At 42.5% G+C, this 17,285-nt stretch overlaps 1 protein-coding gene across 4 annotated transcripts in view; it reads right to left on the bottom strand.

Moving 5' to 3' along the window:
• Positions 1–17,285, bottom strand: part of SPATA6 (spermatogenesis associated 6) — a 196,188-nt gene that overhangs the window by 13,166 nt on the left and 165,737 nt on the right. For 3 of the 4 annotated variants that reach the window (XM_069232703.1, XM_069232705.1, XM_069232702.1), the window contains 2 exons: positions 12,975–13,074; positions 2,417–2,502 (listed from right to left, as the gene is read on the bottom strand). In XM_069232703.1, coding sequence (XP_069088804.1) covers positions 2,417–2,502; positions 12,975–13,074 — 186 coding nt within the window. Of the gene's footprint in view, positions 1–2,398; positions 2,503–12,974; positions 13,075–17,285 lie in introns of all 4 variants that reach the window. The other variant, XM_069232704.1, reaches the window with a different exon arrangement.

The following is a 17,285-nucleotide window of genomic DNA, read 5'->3' as shown; positions in this document are numbered from 1 at the left end:
TGCTCTGGAAGAACAGTCCATTTGCAAAAGCCCTTTGGAAGGGGGGGGGAGGGGTTCAGAGGCTTCACTTTCCAATGCTGCTTCTCATATAACTATTTCTGTCTGAGGTGCAGCAATCGTCGCCTCTTTAGCGGGCACTAAATAGTGGCAATCATTCCCTGATGCTTAGTCTCCCCAGATACAGAGGTGCAGAAGTGCAGATAGTCCTGGAAAGGGGAGTTTCTTCTCGTTTCAGTGTTGTATCTCTCAAAAGATTTTCCTGCTTGGTCATGATGGCAAGACCATCCAGTTCCTATTATTCTTTAGTCTCTACAGTTGTGTAAGAATTTGTTTAAAAACAGTTTCCCATCATTTGCAACAGAAACAGAAGTAGTTGTCTTGGGCTTTCTTTAAATACCTTGCAATCCCATGCACACATCTTAATTTTAAGCAGGCAGTGACCAGACAAGGTGAGCACTTCAGTTCCTGGTTTTGTATTTGCCTTCTGGTATTTACACTTGCATATTAACTTATGCTAAAGAAGTACATCTATATGATGGTATGGTTTTTACCAGGACTAGTGAAGCAACAGAAGTCTGATTTTGTGAAGCCTTGTTTTGCCAGATGTGGATAGCTTGGACTGGATGATTCTTTTTCGATTTTTGTAGATGTCACTGCAATTCACATTGTCTTTCTGACCTGTGTTTCATGTTGAAGTACTATCTGTTTCCTCTACATTGTTTCCTGATGGATCTTTGCAGACTTTCTTTCAGGCGATGTTTGGATTTAAATACAAATTAATTTTGACTTTCACAATAGACTTAATGCTTCTTTTTTTGGCTTCTGGTGACTTAAATACACCCGTTTTGGCCCAATCTCACTTGCATGCAATGCATTTTCACTTTCAGCTTGCATCACTTTTTAATATTTAGAGTTCTAAACAAACATCCACTAGAACCGTGCCTGCTGGTCCTGAGAATTCATGTGCATGTACTAATGTCAACTGTATTCTACGTAAGTTGTGTCTAGTTATGCAAATTGGCATGAAAACTCTTTGATTAGCATATAGTAGGTTATCTGTCCTTGGTCAGTCGAATGGGCAAAGTGTTGGCCAGTAATTTAGACTCAATTTTACAAAACGATTTGCATTAATCCAAAGTACATCTTGGTTTAGAGAGGACTCCAATTACAACTATGCAGAGGTCTTCAGAAAGGGTCCATACGCTGCAGCTTCCACAATCACGATCCACGTTTGTGGAACCAGGGCAGAGATCAATCACTTAAATTCGAATGGATGACCATTAGGGCCAGCAGTTCTACCAGACTGCATGGAGGAGAGCTCTCAGTCAGTTTGTCCACCTTCCAAAGGAAATAGAAGACTATGGCACTGTGCCCACACGCTGCACCAGAAGCTCACTAATTATTTCATGATCGACTTAGGAGTCTGATGTCCCGAGGGCTCGTACAGGTTTTTTTTGTTAAATAGAAGTCTGCACGTGTATTGGCAGCTTAAACTTAGTGAACAACAAATTCCCCTGCTTCATCATGTATTCTCAGGATTATCCCAAAAAAGAGTTAACTCTTGCTGCAAGCCAGTAAAGCAGCTTACCAGCTTTGTCGTCTCTCTCACACACCCTCGGCTGCAAGGAGATCCAAGGCAGTTTTGCAATGTGTAAGGCCCTAGTACATATGGCTTGGTGGGAAGTTGGTGGGAAGTTTCGACTTGACAAAGGAGAAGGTCATTATGGCAATGTGCGAAGTCCCGTCCTATACAGAGGGGTTTGGTTTCAAGGTGTATAATGGCCAACTCTGTATACTTCTTTTGAACAGCAAGATAGGCCAGAGTACTTGTGCGTATGACTCTGTTGAAAGCAACCCATAAAGCATCATTATTAAATGTAAGATAGGTTACTGTCTGATCCTGAAATCCCTCAGGCTCTGAGGCTCCATTGCCTTCTATGTGTTCCTATGACGCTTGGAACAGAGATCTCAAATAGAGCGTGATCTGATATGTCGTCGAACATGATCCACATTTCTGGTATCTGAGAGAATTCAGGAGACAGCACAAAAAATAATCAATGCAAGAAATTTTTAATTTATCGCAGAACAGTGGGTCAACTTTGTAACCTAGGGGTTCAGCACTCACCAAAAGTCATGTGAGGCAGTCTATGTTGGTAAAGGGGAATGAGGTTTTATTTTGAAAAACAGCTCCCACTGTCAACAGAGCAAGTACAATGGAGGAATAGGTATTGCCCTAATTTCATATGTGGTTCTTATGTTGATGATTTTCCCCTTAAGAAAGTGCCTTAACATCACCGAGCAACATAGAACATGAAGCATGTTTACTGCACTGTTAATAATGACTATATATAAGCTGCATTAAACAGTCAGGCCCATGGTAATATGTTTTTGTACATACCAGATGCATACACCATACCTGTCATGAAGCTTACTATCACAAACATTTCTGTGGGATTCTTCCTTTTTCCTGCTTAAGTGTTCTTTTTTTAAGACGCTCTCATTCTAAAACAGAAATTACACGTTATTAATATCTTGGTGTTCACTTTTAAATCATGTTCCGTGTGTAATCAATCCTTTAGCAACCTTTTCAAAAATGTACGTAAATATATATCTAAACTTAATCCTCTTCAGCGATAATATATTTTCATATAAGTTATTCGAAAAGCTTACATTTCGTAGAAAATGGAATTGTGCAATGAGCCACACATTTATGAACATGTTTTAATTAAACTGTGTAGAATAGTGTGAGGGGGGAGTATTCCTGAGGGTTGAACATGAGAAGAATCGGTCGAGGTCTCCAAGTTACTGGTGCTCATCACAGAAGGGTAAGTGCTCTTACACTCCAGCGACAGCGGAACATTTGTATCTTCCACATCAGAGCCAGATGTAAAAGCCTGGTGATTTCTCAAGGTAATAAGCTCATGTTATACATCTCATCTTTTATTGGTTAGATGTAATATGGTATCTTTCTATCATTTTATTCCCTTTTTAAATCCCACGTTGGTATGCTCTGATTTGATTTGCATACAGCATAACTGGTTTCTAATCTATTTCAGTGATACATACTTACACAGGCTCATCTCATTTAATCTTCCCAATTCACTCTTGATATCGCAGTTTTTATTCTTTCGGTTTCAAATGCGTTTGATAATTTCTAAAACTCATGTTATTAGTGGTTAAGAGGTTCAATGTTATCAGTGTGATGAGTTTTACCGGATGGCCGGTGATGCCCTCTTTTCTGGGAGCTTGAGTGACATCATGTGTGGTGCCATTTGTGATGCATCAGAAGCCATGAAAGTTACTTGTTGCTGGTGTACTAGATTTTGCTCGTATGACACATGTCAGGTTACTTTCTGTGCTGCATCGTACACAGCTACCAAGTTTCCCAGGTCCATGCGTGACTGGTTAGTCCATTCCCCTTTTTACATACAATTCTGGGACTAATAGCCCTGGGTTATACTGGGATAAAGAAGACTACACGTCCCAGAATTCTAAGGAAAACAACAGGACTGGACTATCTAGTCAAGCATGGAGCTGGGCAACCTGGCAGCTATGACTGCATTCTTGAAGCATCTGTGTGATGTTGTCTGGCTGCTCCCAAGCCTGACTCTATTGTCATAAGAGTTGTTGTCTACACTGTCGTCTCTGCAGTCAACATTTTCGTCACACCCTGCCTCTTGACAAGACGATTCCGGGCGAAGCCTTTCCTGCCTACAGTTATACAACTGCACCATTCCTGTGGTTCACAATGAGCTAAGTCGGCTACAGACAGGGAGGCCTTCAGCCCCCTGACAAAACCCCTCCAAGCGGCTCTCCAGGACTACAATGCGTGTTGTTGCCAGCGCAGGCCGTCTGGAGTGCATGTTCATTAAAATAGGTTCCACCCCAGCAAAGCCACTGGTGCCACGGCGCCACTTTAGGAGTGGAGATGACGTATTTGTTCCCCGCTTAAGCTGACCCAAAGGTCATGCAAGTCGTGCTCCCTGGTGAAGCAGATCCAAATATCCTCACCTTCACGGTGAGTCAATCAGAAACGGAGAAACAAAAGCAAGAAACAGCAACATGGAGCGCAGAGGGCGGAAGCAATACTGATGGTTATGGCTCACCTGAACCAATCACAGAGGAAGGGGGTGGTTTTAAGCGCAACAAACGCTGTCCAGTGGGCGATACTTAAAAAAGAGTGGTACTTCCTGAAGAACCTTGAGCAGATAAACGGAATAGAAATGGGAGAAGTGATGTGGTTATTCTATGACTAGCACAAATTTCAAAGGCGTTTTCAGCTTAGGTGCCTGGTCTCTAAGCGCTGGCCAGGCTAAACTCTCGAATGTAGTTACATGAATGGTGACACCCTGCCTGACCAGCTTGGCCTTCAAGGTCTTGAGAGACGGCTGGCTCAAGGTGCGGGTTCAAGGTGTGCGCACAGCACTTTTAATAGTTTTGCCCTCATATTTCAAAGGGATGAATATGGACTGGCTGATTGGCTTGAAGCTTCTAGACCTTAGGTTGGAGTCCGCAAGTAAAATGGGGGAAATGTTACTGAAGACATTCTGCCGCTCTCACCAAAATCACTGCAGAAAGTGCACTGAATCTTGAATGGCATGGTCGTGATCACTTAATTTTGGAACCTCTGGAGTTTAGAGATCTCTTTCTTTGGCAACCCTTTAAAGCCCCAACAGGCCAAACTTCTCAGGCGAGTCTGAGAATGTCCACTAGTGAGATAAATGACCCCATCCTCCTAGCCCTAACTACAGGCCGCTATAGTCCCGTTAGATGCCTGTAACTCGGAGCTTCACTTAGATTCTAGAGTGGAAATGCTATTTTCTGATAATATGGCAGACACAAAGAAGTGAAAGGCCTTTAAGCACATAACTGCTACAAACATGCTGTAACTGATACGAATCGGCTTCTGAGCCGACTAAAATTCATTTGGGAGTACTTCTCATTTTTTTTTATTTTTGAAAGGCGGACGCCAAAATACTGACGCTGTGAAATCTGAAATCCTTGGATTTCAATACTGTCCTTAGATGTGGGGTAATAGTAGAGAGTTGAGAGGACCAGATCCACAGAAAGGAACGGATGATAGACCCGAAATTAGGGAATGTGTGGAAAAGCAGTTGCTGATGAGAAAGCGAAAAATACAAGTAAGGCAGGAGGTAGCAAGAGAGGTATGCAGCATACTTTGGGTGGGACAAATTAAAAAATATATAACGTTTTCGCATGCACCCAAATGGCAGGATGAGAGATAAACTGGGATTAAGTAGGCATGGCTACCTCAGTAAACACGTGTACCGAGCGGATTTGTGGAACTAGTTGGGGGAGGGGAGCTTTCAGATCTATTTTGGCATTTTTATTTTGATGTATTACCAAGTCAAAAGACACATATCTGACGTTTTGAGATAAGAGGCAATATGTATATAAAGTTTATATATATAAAGTCTGGGTTAAAATATAAATGAAAGCTCCAGCTTTGATAACGTTTAATCGGGAGTCATGATCAAAGTACACTGACAAGAACAGCTTAGCCCGAGCTAGGGCGGATAGAGACATCCATTAGGCGACAGGTGAATCATTAACGGGGGCATGGGTAAGAGCCTTGCCCTCGAGGACGGTGCGGCACAGAGGTTATTCGGTGCCATTAACGCATTACTGCAGAGGTTTTCTTTGGTTCTCAATCCTGTAGCAACTTGTTCATCTCGCGAGGAACAATGTATGGTCCGCCCTGAAATTCATTTTATTCTACTATTGAAATATCAAACACCAGTGGGGTCAGGATGTGGGATCATCCCCCCTGTGTGCACTTCTAGAAATCATTATTTATTTAGGTTCAACAGAAGACGCACCTTCGGTTCAGTTCAATAACTTGGTCCCTCATATGTTGCCATTTATAAATCACAAAGGCTCATTAAATTGAAGGCTACAGACAATAGAGTAAGACAAAAAGACGTTACGTATTCATTTCAGAATTTATATATTCACAGTGTGATAACGTGGGCACATGGCCTAGTACCACACAACAGAACAAAAGGGTTCACATTGCTGCCACCTACAAACACCAAGGGCTGAAAGCGACCTCTACCTAGACAAGCCCGGAGCCGTCTAATTCATTAACCCTTTCACAGGGAATCTGGGGTGTGCCAGGACCGAAGAAGGATGGATTCTGATGAAGAGGTGAGGCCAGGCTGAGGAGAGGGCAGGTACCGCTGGTGAGGGAGGGGTGAACAAGGGAGACGAGCAGAACACAGAGGACAGACAAGAAGAGCTGCTGTAAAAGGGACAAGCTGGCTGTAATAAGGAGTGCGAGTGAAGAGAGTAGTGTGGGGAGAGGAGGTCACCGAAGGGGAAGAGGGCTTGAGAAAAGGGTGGAAGGAAAGTAAACACAATGAGTTTCAAAAATGATATCCTCCCCCTGGGAATCCACAGATTATCCACACAAATTATAACTTTATGGCCCTCTGCATTCATGACCCATGCTGGTGCCTGGGGTTTACAGAACAAATCCCAGCCTTATTATGCTTGTTTCAAAAGAGTACTCCCTGGCCTCGAAGGCAACCCCAGCTAAAGTGGGAGTGACCTGGCAGTGGACAGGACACGAGGCTGGAAATGGGCGGTATACACATTATAAGTCGACTGTCTCAGTACAGTGTCCCTTTCCAATCACTTGTGCACTTGAGTTGTGAGGCTGCGGAGTGTGTAAGTGGTTGTTTTATTTTTGCCAAACACAAGTCGAGGCGACTCCCTGCCACCTGTCTATCTCGTGTTCCTTCAAAACTTCAGATGGTCCACTGCTGCGGTCTCATATTGTATCTTATGGTGGGTGTTAGATTTTAGATTCGCAGGTGTCTTCAAATATGAAGAAAGAACTGGCTTATATTTAGACATGAGAGGACACACTCACACTAGTCTAGTTTACGAATCAGTGGCGGTTTCCTAGAAGGATGCCCTACTAATCTCAGCTGGAAATGCAGACACGCTAAACCCGTGCTTTATGACGTACTTGACATTGCGCTGTTCATGACTGACAAATGGTTGCCCTGTACATGGGTGACTGATGCTCCATATGCCACATTCACTCATGTATCTTTTGTCTGCGAGTAAATTCAAGTATGTCCATTTAGGGAACTTGTTGAAAAAAATGAAAATATGATGCAAAGCAAAGAGCAATTTGCATACAGAAACCGTGACTTAACATCTGCATACATCAATTTACGTACTTTTTGTGCTTACAAATCACACTGGTGTGTTTAAAAAAATAAATTAAAAAATTCAGTAAGCCACCTGCCTTCCATTCTCAAGGGCGTTCCTACTCTTTGAAGCGGATTGCGGGAGGGGGGCTTTCATGCCCGTGTCAGGACAAAAATGGAGTGTGAATTGCAACATCACACATCACCTTCTACCTGCATGAGTTCTTACTTGCTGACTATCTCGCCCCTAAGTGCCGGGGATGTTCCTTGGCGCTCTCCTCAGATGTGTCAAATGTTTCAGCAGTGGAGAAAACTGGCCTAGACAGAGGCTTCACTCACCAACAAACTCCACTGCTCTCCTTGTTGCAACAGGAAATAGACAACGCTTGTTCCCTTCTATGATGTCAAATTTCAAGGCAATTTGTCTACATCACACTGTGGACGCTGTCTTGAATCCGAGTATCTGCTGAGAACAGGAAGTTGTTACCCCAGGAAAGGACACCAACCTCCTGATTCATAAGTAGGTGATGTTGAATCTCTGGTCTACACTGCTGCCCTCAATCTGTGGCTGGTGCCTAGGAGCTGATATGCGGTTACCCTAATACGCTGGAAACAGAGAATTCTGTGCTTCACACAGGGGAATTTGTGTAACTTTGACCCTGAATGGCTTTTGATCACTTTCTGCTTTTTGTGGTGATCCCACAGAAGCTGTGCCCAAGTCGACTGCGCTTGTTACAACCAGTCCATAACTTTTCAGAACTATCATTGAGGTTAAACTGCCACAACTACTAAAAGAAATGCAAGTTATAATTTTACTGCCAAAAAGATGGCATCCATTTCGTGTATTGGTAGAGCATGGCATAAACTTGGGAGTGCCCTTCTGCAACGGGCTGTCAGACATGTCTACTTATCTTGACCAAGATAAATTGGTAGAAGAAAATTATAAAGTCATAGAGGGAAAAGTTCTTGAACTCCTCGATACTGAAATCCTGGTGCAAGTTATGGAAAAAACAGTTAACTCCTTGGTATACTTCCTCCACAAGAGGCTGAAATTAGCATGTAAGCAATCCAAGAGGAAATGGCGTAGCTCCTACAAGGATAAGAACAAAATATGCCTATGGTCCCCTCTGAATAAATACAAGAAAGAGATCAATAAAGCAAAAAATGTTAAGCATTAAGCCACCGCCATTCTCGCTGCACCCAACAATACCAAAAAGGCCTTTGACATCATGTGTGAGATCTCCAACCCTGAATGCCTGAAAAGGGACATCACACCATGTCAAGAACTATGTGATAATCTTGTCCAGTTCTTTGAGGAAAAGATCGGTAGGATTCTGGAGGACATCAGGGACTCTGGTCAGTTGACAGGTTCATCCTCAGCTGTGCTCACCCTGATGGCAGTGTAATCACCGATACTCTCTCTCCCACCCTGCCTGTATCTTATCAGAGTCAGTCAATCTCTTGGATAACTCCAGTGTTGGCTTGATAATTTCGAACTTCAAACCTATTTCAGATGACCGTTTCTATTCCTTAGCCATATCTATATCCTCTGGCTCTCCACTTGATCCTCTGCCGTATAGGGTCTGAAAAGGCATGGCGTAGATTCTATTTCCGCTGCTAAGACAGATCTGTAATCAATCGCTGAAATCTGGCACAGACCACAGACTTGAAAAAAAAAAAGCCATTGTCACCCTCATTTTGGAAAAAATCTCTTTGGACCAGTCAGTCCTTAGGAACTACAGCCCAATTTCCTCGTAACCCTTTCCAGCAAAACTACTGGAACGATATGTTAGTAAAAAACGATCCCATTACCTGGAACACAACACCCTGCTAGAGAAGTAGCAGTTTGGATTCAGATCAGAACCTGGAACTGAGTCGGCGCTACTCACTGCCAGGGATGAGCTCCGGATGCTAGTAGACAGCGGACAGTCAGCGATCTTGATCTTTAAGTCGCTTTCAACACGGAAAACCATAAAATCATCCTGAATAGAACCGCCTCATTCAGAGTAGGTCGAACTGCACTGAACTGGATGCGCTCCTATCTGTCGGAGTGCTGCCAGGCCGTTGCTCTTCCAGCCTTCCGCTCTGCTTTTGGGAAAGTTAAACATGGCATCCCCCATAGGGCAGCTCCTAGTCCAATTCTGTTTAATTTATACATGAGGCTGCTAGTGTCACTTATCAAAACCCATAACCTCAGAGTAGTCAATTATGCTTATGATACTCAGCGGATTCTGGCACAGGACAGTAATCATCAGACACCGGTCAATGTCCTTCACAATTGTATGAATGACATTGTCACCTGGTTGAACTTCAACTCCCTCAAATTTAATAGGGACAAAATTGAGTTCTTGTGTTGCACAGCTAATAAAATTCCTCTAAGCCTCCCTGACTTTTGGCCATTGTCACCCAAGGATGAGCTACTCCCTTGGAACTCCATACGTAATTTGGAGATTACATTTGACAATAAACTGTCCCTTGAATGTCACATTACTAAAAGTAGTGGAGATATGCTTCTCGCTTCTTCAGGGCCTGCAAAAACTCCTTCCTATTCTGACGACAAATGCTAAAACTTTGATTGTGCGCAGTGTGATCCTGAGTAGGCTAGACCAGTGGTTCCCAACCTTTTGACTTTGATGGACCCGCATTTTAACATTACTGCAACTTGGGAACCCCCACTGAATCATTATTGGAATATAGCCCCCCCCCCCCACACAGACTCATTATTTAGAGTAGGAGACCTAATCTGTTAAGATTATTTACATTTCTAAGCAGTCGCGGAATGCCTGAGGAAGCTTCGCGGACCACCAGGAGTCCCCAGACCACAGGTTGGGAACCACTTGGCTAGGCTTTTGCAACACTCTTCTTTTAGGAGCTCCAGAATTTTTGATAAACTGACTACATAGAGCCCAAGCCACAGCGGCTAAACTGGCCCTGGATAGGATAGGCCTAGAAGATTGTCTGCATTGGATGCACTGAAGGAGGTTCGCTGGTTACCAGATAAACAGAAAATAGCCTTCAAATCCTTATGTATTTTCTTTAAAGCACTTCAGGGTCTAGGCCCAATCCTCCAACAAAATTATTTTTGAAGGTATTCTCCGGGAACATGCCTTCGCTCCTTATCTGCCAATTTTATCTGCAATGACAAATTCAGGAAGATAAGACAGGTTGGATGTGCCTTCATAGTGAGTGCACCCAGCTTTGAAATCAGCTTCTTGCCTCTCTCAGATCCACAGTGGATCTACATTTTGGAAAAGCCGTAAAAACTTGGCCCTTCCCTCATTAACTCTGATATCATTCCTTTTCTGTGCAGCTATTTCCTGTCCCGGTTGAGGCTACTAACACCAGGGTATTATTTTGGTGATACTGTGCTTTATAAAGATTTTAAATACAATAAATAGATAAAAAATATTCAAAACTTACACTAAATAATCTAGGACACGGTGAGACGCCCATACAATGAACATACAATTTTCTCAGACGGAGGAAGTGCAGTGTCCTACGTGAAGGATACTGACCTCGACAAGAGTTGAGCTCCTTAATCTGTCCATGGAGCCTTTCCTGATGCAGTGCACTTACGTCACCCGATGGAGCAGTATGAGCTCCAGGAAATCAGTGAAAGCACAAACCAATGATGTAAGCAAACAGGAGCATTTGTCAACCTCGTACCACACCTCCGTCATCGAAAAAGATCAACTCCAGTCTGGAGATTTTGCCCTCAGAATTGTTTTATTCACTCATTCTGTGCATAGACACCAGTAGAAGTGTGTTCAGACACAGCCTTGTGTCTCATGTTACTGGATAGGTTTATGTTCTGCCTTCTAAACTAAGCATGCAGGAACCTGACTGCGTCCAATCTCAGGTCAAACTCAGCCTGAACCTGAGCATCAGGTCTTACGAACTTTCCATTCTTGCACTTAATCATTAGGTCTCGGTTGACATCACAGCTGTCAAACTGGCCTTTGGATTACACTATTACTCACAGTGGGTTTTGTGTCCAACCAGTGGCTATTTTAAGAAGTCTCTTTCAGCCAGTGGCTTGAGACTATGCCAATCACAGCTTGGCTCAGCACAGGGGGATATTTCTCTTTGACATGAAGCTACTGCATGTCAGGTTGTATCTTTTCACCTCCAAAACCCTTGCTTAATTTCAACTGAAGAAGGGACTAACATACAACTTTAGCCCTGTTTGATCCTGCTGGCTTCCTCCTGTGCAAATGCTTTGAATCTCCTTGTGCTCCGTGGCAACTTGTCCTCCCTCTTAATCCTCTCACTCTCTCCCTCACACACAACTATCTCACATCACCTTCCTGCCCCTCCCTCATAAAACTCTGCACTCCCACCAAACACACTCTTTTATCCCCCTCCATTCACTCCCTCCTTCCTGTGTGCCCTCCTTCTTCCCGTGCCCGCCACACCCTTTTGCTTCCCTGCTACTCTTCCCTCCCGACAGCGTTTCTAAGTGCTACTGGGACAGAGTATTTTATTTTTGCATTCATTGAAACTAAGGGCTGGATATGCTGAAGGCTCACTTGTCATCGGTAGTTCCTCTTTGTTTCTTGTCAAAAGGACAGATGGAAGGGGAATCCTCATTATAATCCTTCCTTTCCTTGTATTTGGTGGAAACTAAAAGGGGAACTATAATGAAGGCCCCCTTGCCCTATGAACTTTATTTCTCATAGAAATAAAACCAGGATGATATTAAAGGCAAGAAAGACTTCAGAGTGTCTTTTATCTCTCTGTATGCCTTAAATGTGCTTAATCTATATGTGTTAGTAGATTAAACTCGACTAATTGCTTGTTTTTCAAAGGAATTCAATTTGGAGTGCTTACTTTTATTAAACTGCTTCTTAGTGCGGATTCCTTTGAGAATGATTAACTTTATTTACTATTGTTTGACCTCAAGCTCTAATGCTTGTTACTTGTAAAGCCTTTCTTAACACATATTTACTCTTTTAAAACAATCCAGTTTGGATCTCAAAGTTCTATTTCTCCTCAACTGTATTCCTGTTGAAATTCTTATGTGGCAAACCTTTATTAAACCAATGGAAAGTAGCCTTTGTACTTAGCCAAGCTACGAAATTTGAGCTAGAAGATACTCCCAAGGGAAAGAAGGGGTTTTCCTTGTGGGAGCCCCTTAGATAGGTTATATGGGGCCTCAGCAATGTGGCACATTAAACTGTGACAACTCTTCCCCTTAGCCTACGAGAAGAGTCACTAATCAGATAGGTGGACAAAAAAAGAGGTAGCAAGATTTTGGAAAGTTGTAGAGTATTGAGTTAGATGAAGGGATGTTGGCATGGAAAGGAATTCTTAACATAAATAGGAAGTGTGGGTTTGAAAAGAGAGAAGGAATTCCCATTTTCATCACCGACTTTAAAGTCTTCCTTAAAAACAATATTCATACACACAGAAGTCAAATGGTGGCATTATTCCCTCACTCTCTGGTAGTCACTTTAATAAATTCACACTATTTCAGTAAAACTTGGAGAGATTGCATGTGTTTTTGAGGCATGCGGACAGACATAAATCCATCTTCTCATGACGGCCATTTCTAACTTATTTCCGTGTCCATAGCCTCATATTTGTCACTGTTTGGTGGGTAGTTTCAGGCAGGAGGCAAATGACTGAGAAGTTTGTAGTCATTGTACTAAATAAAAAGAAGCTTAGAGAAAACAGTAAAAAGACAGTTTTCAAACATAAGGAGGTGAAATGCATTTCTTTGAGATGAGATCTGATTCGATATTGTTCCTTCAAGTCTGAAAATCACGTTCTACTTTTCATGCAAGAACTTACAAACGTTAGCCTCTGTCGAGCTCCATGGGTCCTTAAGACCTTCTTTACTCTATCATGTATTTCCTCCCAGCTTGCAGACATACTTAAGTCAGGATGAAATCTATAATCAACAAAGAAAAAATACTTTTTTAAGTTTCACTCACAAATCATAGGTGGGTGTACTGCCTTATTCTAAATATGTTCATTTATTTTGGATGTTAATAATTGCCTACCACCACTCTACTATATTTGCACAAAAATCAAGGAAATACAAAAATATACTTTCTCACATCATAACATTTTGTAAACGTTTGCAAAAATCCAAGGTACCTTACAATTTATCCCCACACAAACTATCTTGCAGATTAACCTAATTTAATTTCCCAAAGCCTACTAGAGTACTTCAGCTCAAAAAATCATACTAGCCCTACACTGCAATTTAGTGTCACTGCTCCATTGGTTTCCGCCTCATACTCAGACTTAGAATACTGCTTAGCAATAACCTACTTCCTATCCAGAACTAAGGCAGGAACGCCATTATCCCCATTAGAGGAAGCATCCAACTCCTGTCCACAGAAATTATATGAACTCAAAAAGCCCTAGAAAATGTACCTCCTTTCAAACTTGCAAAATCTCTGAAGCCTTTGAAATACCCATGGCCCATTTCTGCAACCCAATAAATATTTCCTCATCTTTTAATAAATCTTTATTTGCCTCGGAGTACACTGGAAAGAGCGCCTATTAAGGAAATGGTTACAACTACCACGACCTGCTTTCTCCTTTCCCCTAAATTCTGCCTGAATACTCTGAATTTTACATGGAGCAAGACGAAGGACAGCAATAGCTTCCGCAGTATCCACTATCAGGACAGGACCTGTAATGTCTTACAAATTAGCTGAACAGCAGGTTCTACTTGTTGTCCCACTGTAACCATTTTTCTAATTCAAAGTTGTTCTCAGAAACCACTTCCACCTGCCAACCCTCCCTTTAGTACAGCATACCAAGTGTGGACTATAATCCACAGCACCACCTGTGCCCCCAGAGGAGAAATCTCACGAGATAGCCAACACTGCCCTTTCTAAGCACTGCCTTTACAACAGCTCTCTAGCCTTATTAAATACAGTGTTAGAGCTGAATGTTTCTCCACAGCATATGCTTTTCTTCCATTCGTCTTCCTTTCGCCTAGCTCCTCCCCTACATCTACTTCTTGAATGTACACTTGATATGTGCTAAAAATAATTTCTGTTTACATCTGGTAGAGAGAGTTCTCTTGGCCCCCAGACCACGAAAGTATATCCACCAGATGTGCAGATCAGAAAACACACACAGCTGTCCCAAAACACCTTATTCCATAGATGAGGAGCCCATTTGGGACGTATAGTTATCCTAGGCGGGTCAAAAACGTGTGTTTCCCATGTTAATTCCCATAGAACTACAGCCCGAACCACTGGACAGAATTACACCAAATTAGGAACAAAAGTAGCTTTCGGGGGCCCATATGCTTCCCAGGGTTACAGTCTCGCCATAGAGCTTCAAGTCACCACGGTATACCATAGCTGTCCAACCACGCCCGGGTGAGTCCGAATTGAACTCTGCAGTGAAATAGGATGCTCATGCCTCTCAATCCCCTCACAAACCCCAAATGGTAAACTTACGAATAGCTCTGTCGTGCCTGGCATGGGGTCTTTGAACCCGCTAGATCCGTCTCCTGTAGGTGTAGTATGTCAATCCAGAGCATTTTGGCCAGTCACAGAACAGCCCCCCGCTTCATTTTGTCCAGGACCCCCCCGGACATTCCATGTAACCACACGGATGCAACCGATCATGTATTGTCAGTGAGTGTCTTAATGGGTGGGCATGATTGAGTGTGGATCTTGAGACTGTGTGGAAAATGGTAGAACAACCAGAATAACCCCTACCCATACTTTATGGTACAAGAAGTATCTGTCGTGGAGTATGTTTTCCGAGGACTCCAACAGGGACCCATCTTCAATGGATCCCCATTACCCTTTCCCAGTAATGACCGAGATTAAGGGAGTTAGTCCTTCATTTTTATGCGTTGGCAGTCCTATTCGTATGTGTGAGATCCACACTCTAAAGCATTTAAATGGATATGTGGGGGGAGCCCGCGATGAGCAAACTGGCTCATGTCATAAGTTAATTCTGGATTGAGTAACTGATGCCGCCCGGCCGCAGCAGGTGCTCAGGGCTTGTCGCCATGGTGTGTATTTCTCCAGGAGAAGCCAGAGCGGTTGTGGCTCTTTCCAGAGGGCCTAACAGAGGAAGCCTGTTCATCGTTCTAGGGTGAGTCTGAGTATATGCAGGGTAGTGTTTGCGGCTTCACAGACACCGACTCGTTAGTCCAGGCAACGATCTCTTCTAGGGAATCGAAAAATAAAGTCTGGAAGTTATAGACTATGCGTATGGGCACCAAGAATAATAGCATACACGGGAGCTTAAGGTCTCTTATGCACTGTTTGGCTGCTGCCAATCCACCATCAATCTACTCGTGGGTTAGGGGCTCGTGCTCAGGATATTCGGAAGGTTTAACAAGGATTTTGGCAAATTTGTGGGAGGACGGCCAGGAGCTTAGTTAAAACGCAGACACCATGTTGGCGTGCCAACCCATGTCCCCTGTCCTAACTGTATTTTAATCAAGTGTTGAATAACATTGCCTTGTGAAACTATGCTGTGAGATTTCTCCAAGTTCATGAATTGTTAATTGCAGATCTTGCGCACAACATTATTATGGACTGTCGTTTTTCATTGTGTTGGTTTGTGTGAATGACTGACTAAGATTGCTCAGCAACATGTACTAAAGTGTTCACGTTTCAGAAGTTCTGTTAACCATCAAAGGATAAGTGATTATTTGTAGACAAAAACCATAAACCCTCACTTGGAGCTGAAGTTCAATTTTTCTTTGCAGCAGGGGCTTGGTAATTTTGCAATCATACTATACTGTGCTCGCAAGAATGCACTTTGGGCTCTACTAGTTCTCTCTATGTAGGTAAATTGCTTTCTTGGCTGGGTCAGTGACTCCACCTACACATCTCTAGCGCACCTTTTATTAACACCCAGTAGCAGAAAAAGTATGAGGCAAACAAATATTCATTAACAATACAACCTAATCCCACTAAACTTGAACTTAAGATGCAATTACTAAAACATCTACGTCGAAGTGGTTTAAAGGAAAGCACAAAAAAGGAGGATCTTGGTTTACTGAAAACGGCTAGTTTCCATTGTCTTAAGAAGAATTTAAGATTCTCAATCCACTGGACACCATAAACAGCTGCTGGATCAGTTACATTTTATTGAAGTTGCTGGAGTTTTAAGTAACTGGCATGATGCTTTTCTGGCCAATGGGCACTTTCCAGAAGAGATAAGTAAGTGTACCAGGTGTTTCTTCACACTGCAAAGTGCAACAGGATCACTTCCTATTACATGTGGATCGGAACATCTATATGAAATCTTACCATGATTTGATGTGCTACAGGTTTCTAGTCTTATGTTCCCATTTAGTGCAGATTTTAAATTTGATTCATCCCATCAAAGATAATCTATACGATTTAAGTTTGGATGCAAGAGAGTTGGCTTATTCTGAACACAATATATGAGGATTGCTCATTGTCTCTATAGACGTCGTGAGAAAACTGGAAGCAGGGCAATGTAGAAGCCGTGCTCTTTGAGAAAACTGTTAAAATCACTTGACTGAAAACTTTAAGTTATCCATCTACAAATTACAACTTTTGGTTAATACATGCATCTGGCAGAACCCTTGAAAGCTTTCCAGGCAGAAAAAACGGATCCAATAAAGCACAAGCAATTGTAGATTTCATCACCACTAAACAGCCTTAGTGGAATCCACTAAAATGTACTAGGATGCTTAAAAAAAAACAAAATTCCACTGTTCATGTTAGCTAGAATAAATCAGCAAAAGCATGTCAGCCTGACAAACTGGGTATCCATCTAGGTTCTGATTGTGAGACAACCATCCACCATAAATATTTTGATCAATGGATCTCTCTATCTCTAAGATCATAGGCCAATAGACAGCTAGAGGTCCTTATGCCTAAAAGGAAATAATTGGAGTATTGAAATTACCAGGTTTAAACAGTGGAATGGCGTACACATACAGCTGTGGAAGGCAACATGTCTGGAGATGCTAAGAAAGGAACCAAAAAAAAATGTTATTCTATGACCTAAAGAACAAGACTTTGCAGAATGGTGCTGGAGCCTGGATACCTCTGGGTTTTGGTGTCTAATAAATCTTGTTGACTTGACAGTATCTTTCAGTGTTCAGAAGGGTAGCGTAATTTACATAGTTCAGGCAGC

The sequence above is a fragment of the Pleurodeles waltl genome, chromosome 4_2 (assembly GCF_031143425.1).
Source record: "Pleurodeles waltl isolate 20211129_DDA chromosome 4_2, aPleWal1.hap1.20221129, whole genome shotgun sequence".
In the NCBI taxonomy this organism is placed as follows: Eukaryota; Metazoa; Chordata; class Amphibia; order Caudata; family Salamandridae; genus Pleurodeles; species Pleurodeles waltl.
The sequence above is the reverse complement of the archived record's forward strand: the minus strand, read 5'-3'. Positions and strand labels throughout refer to the sequence as shown.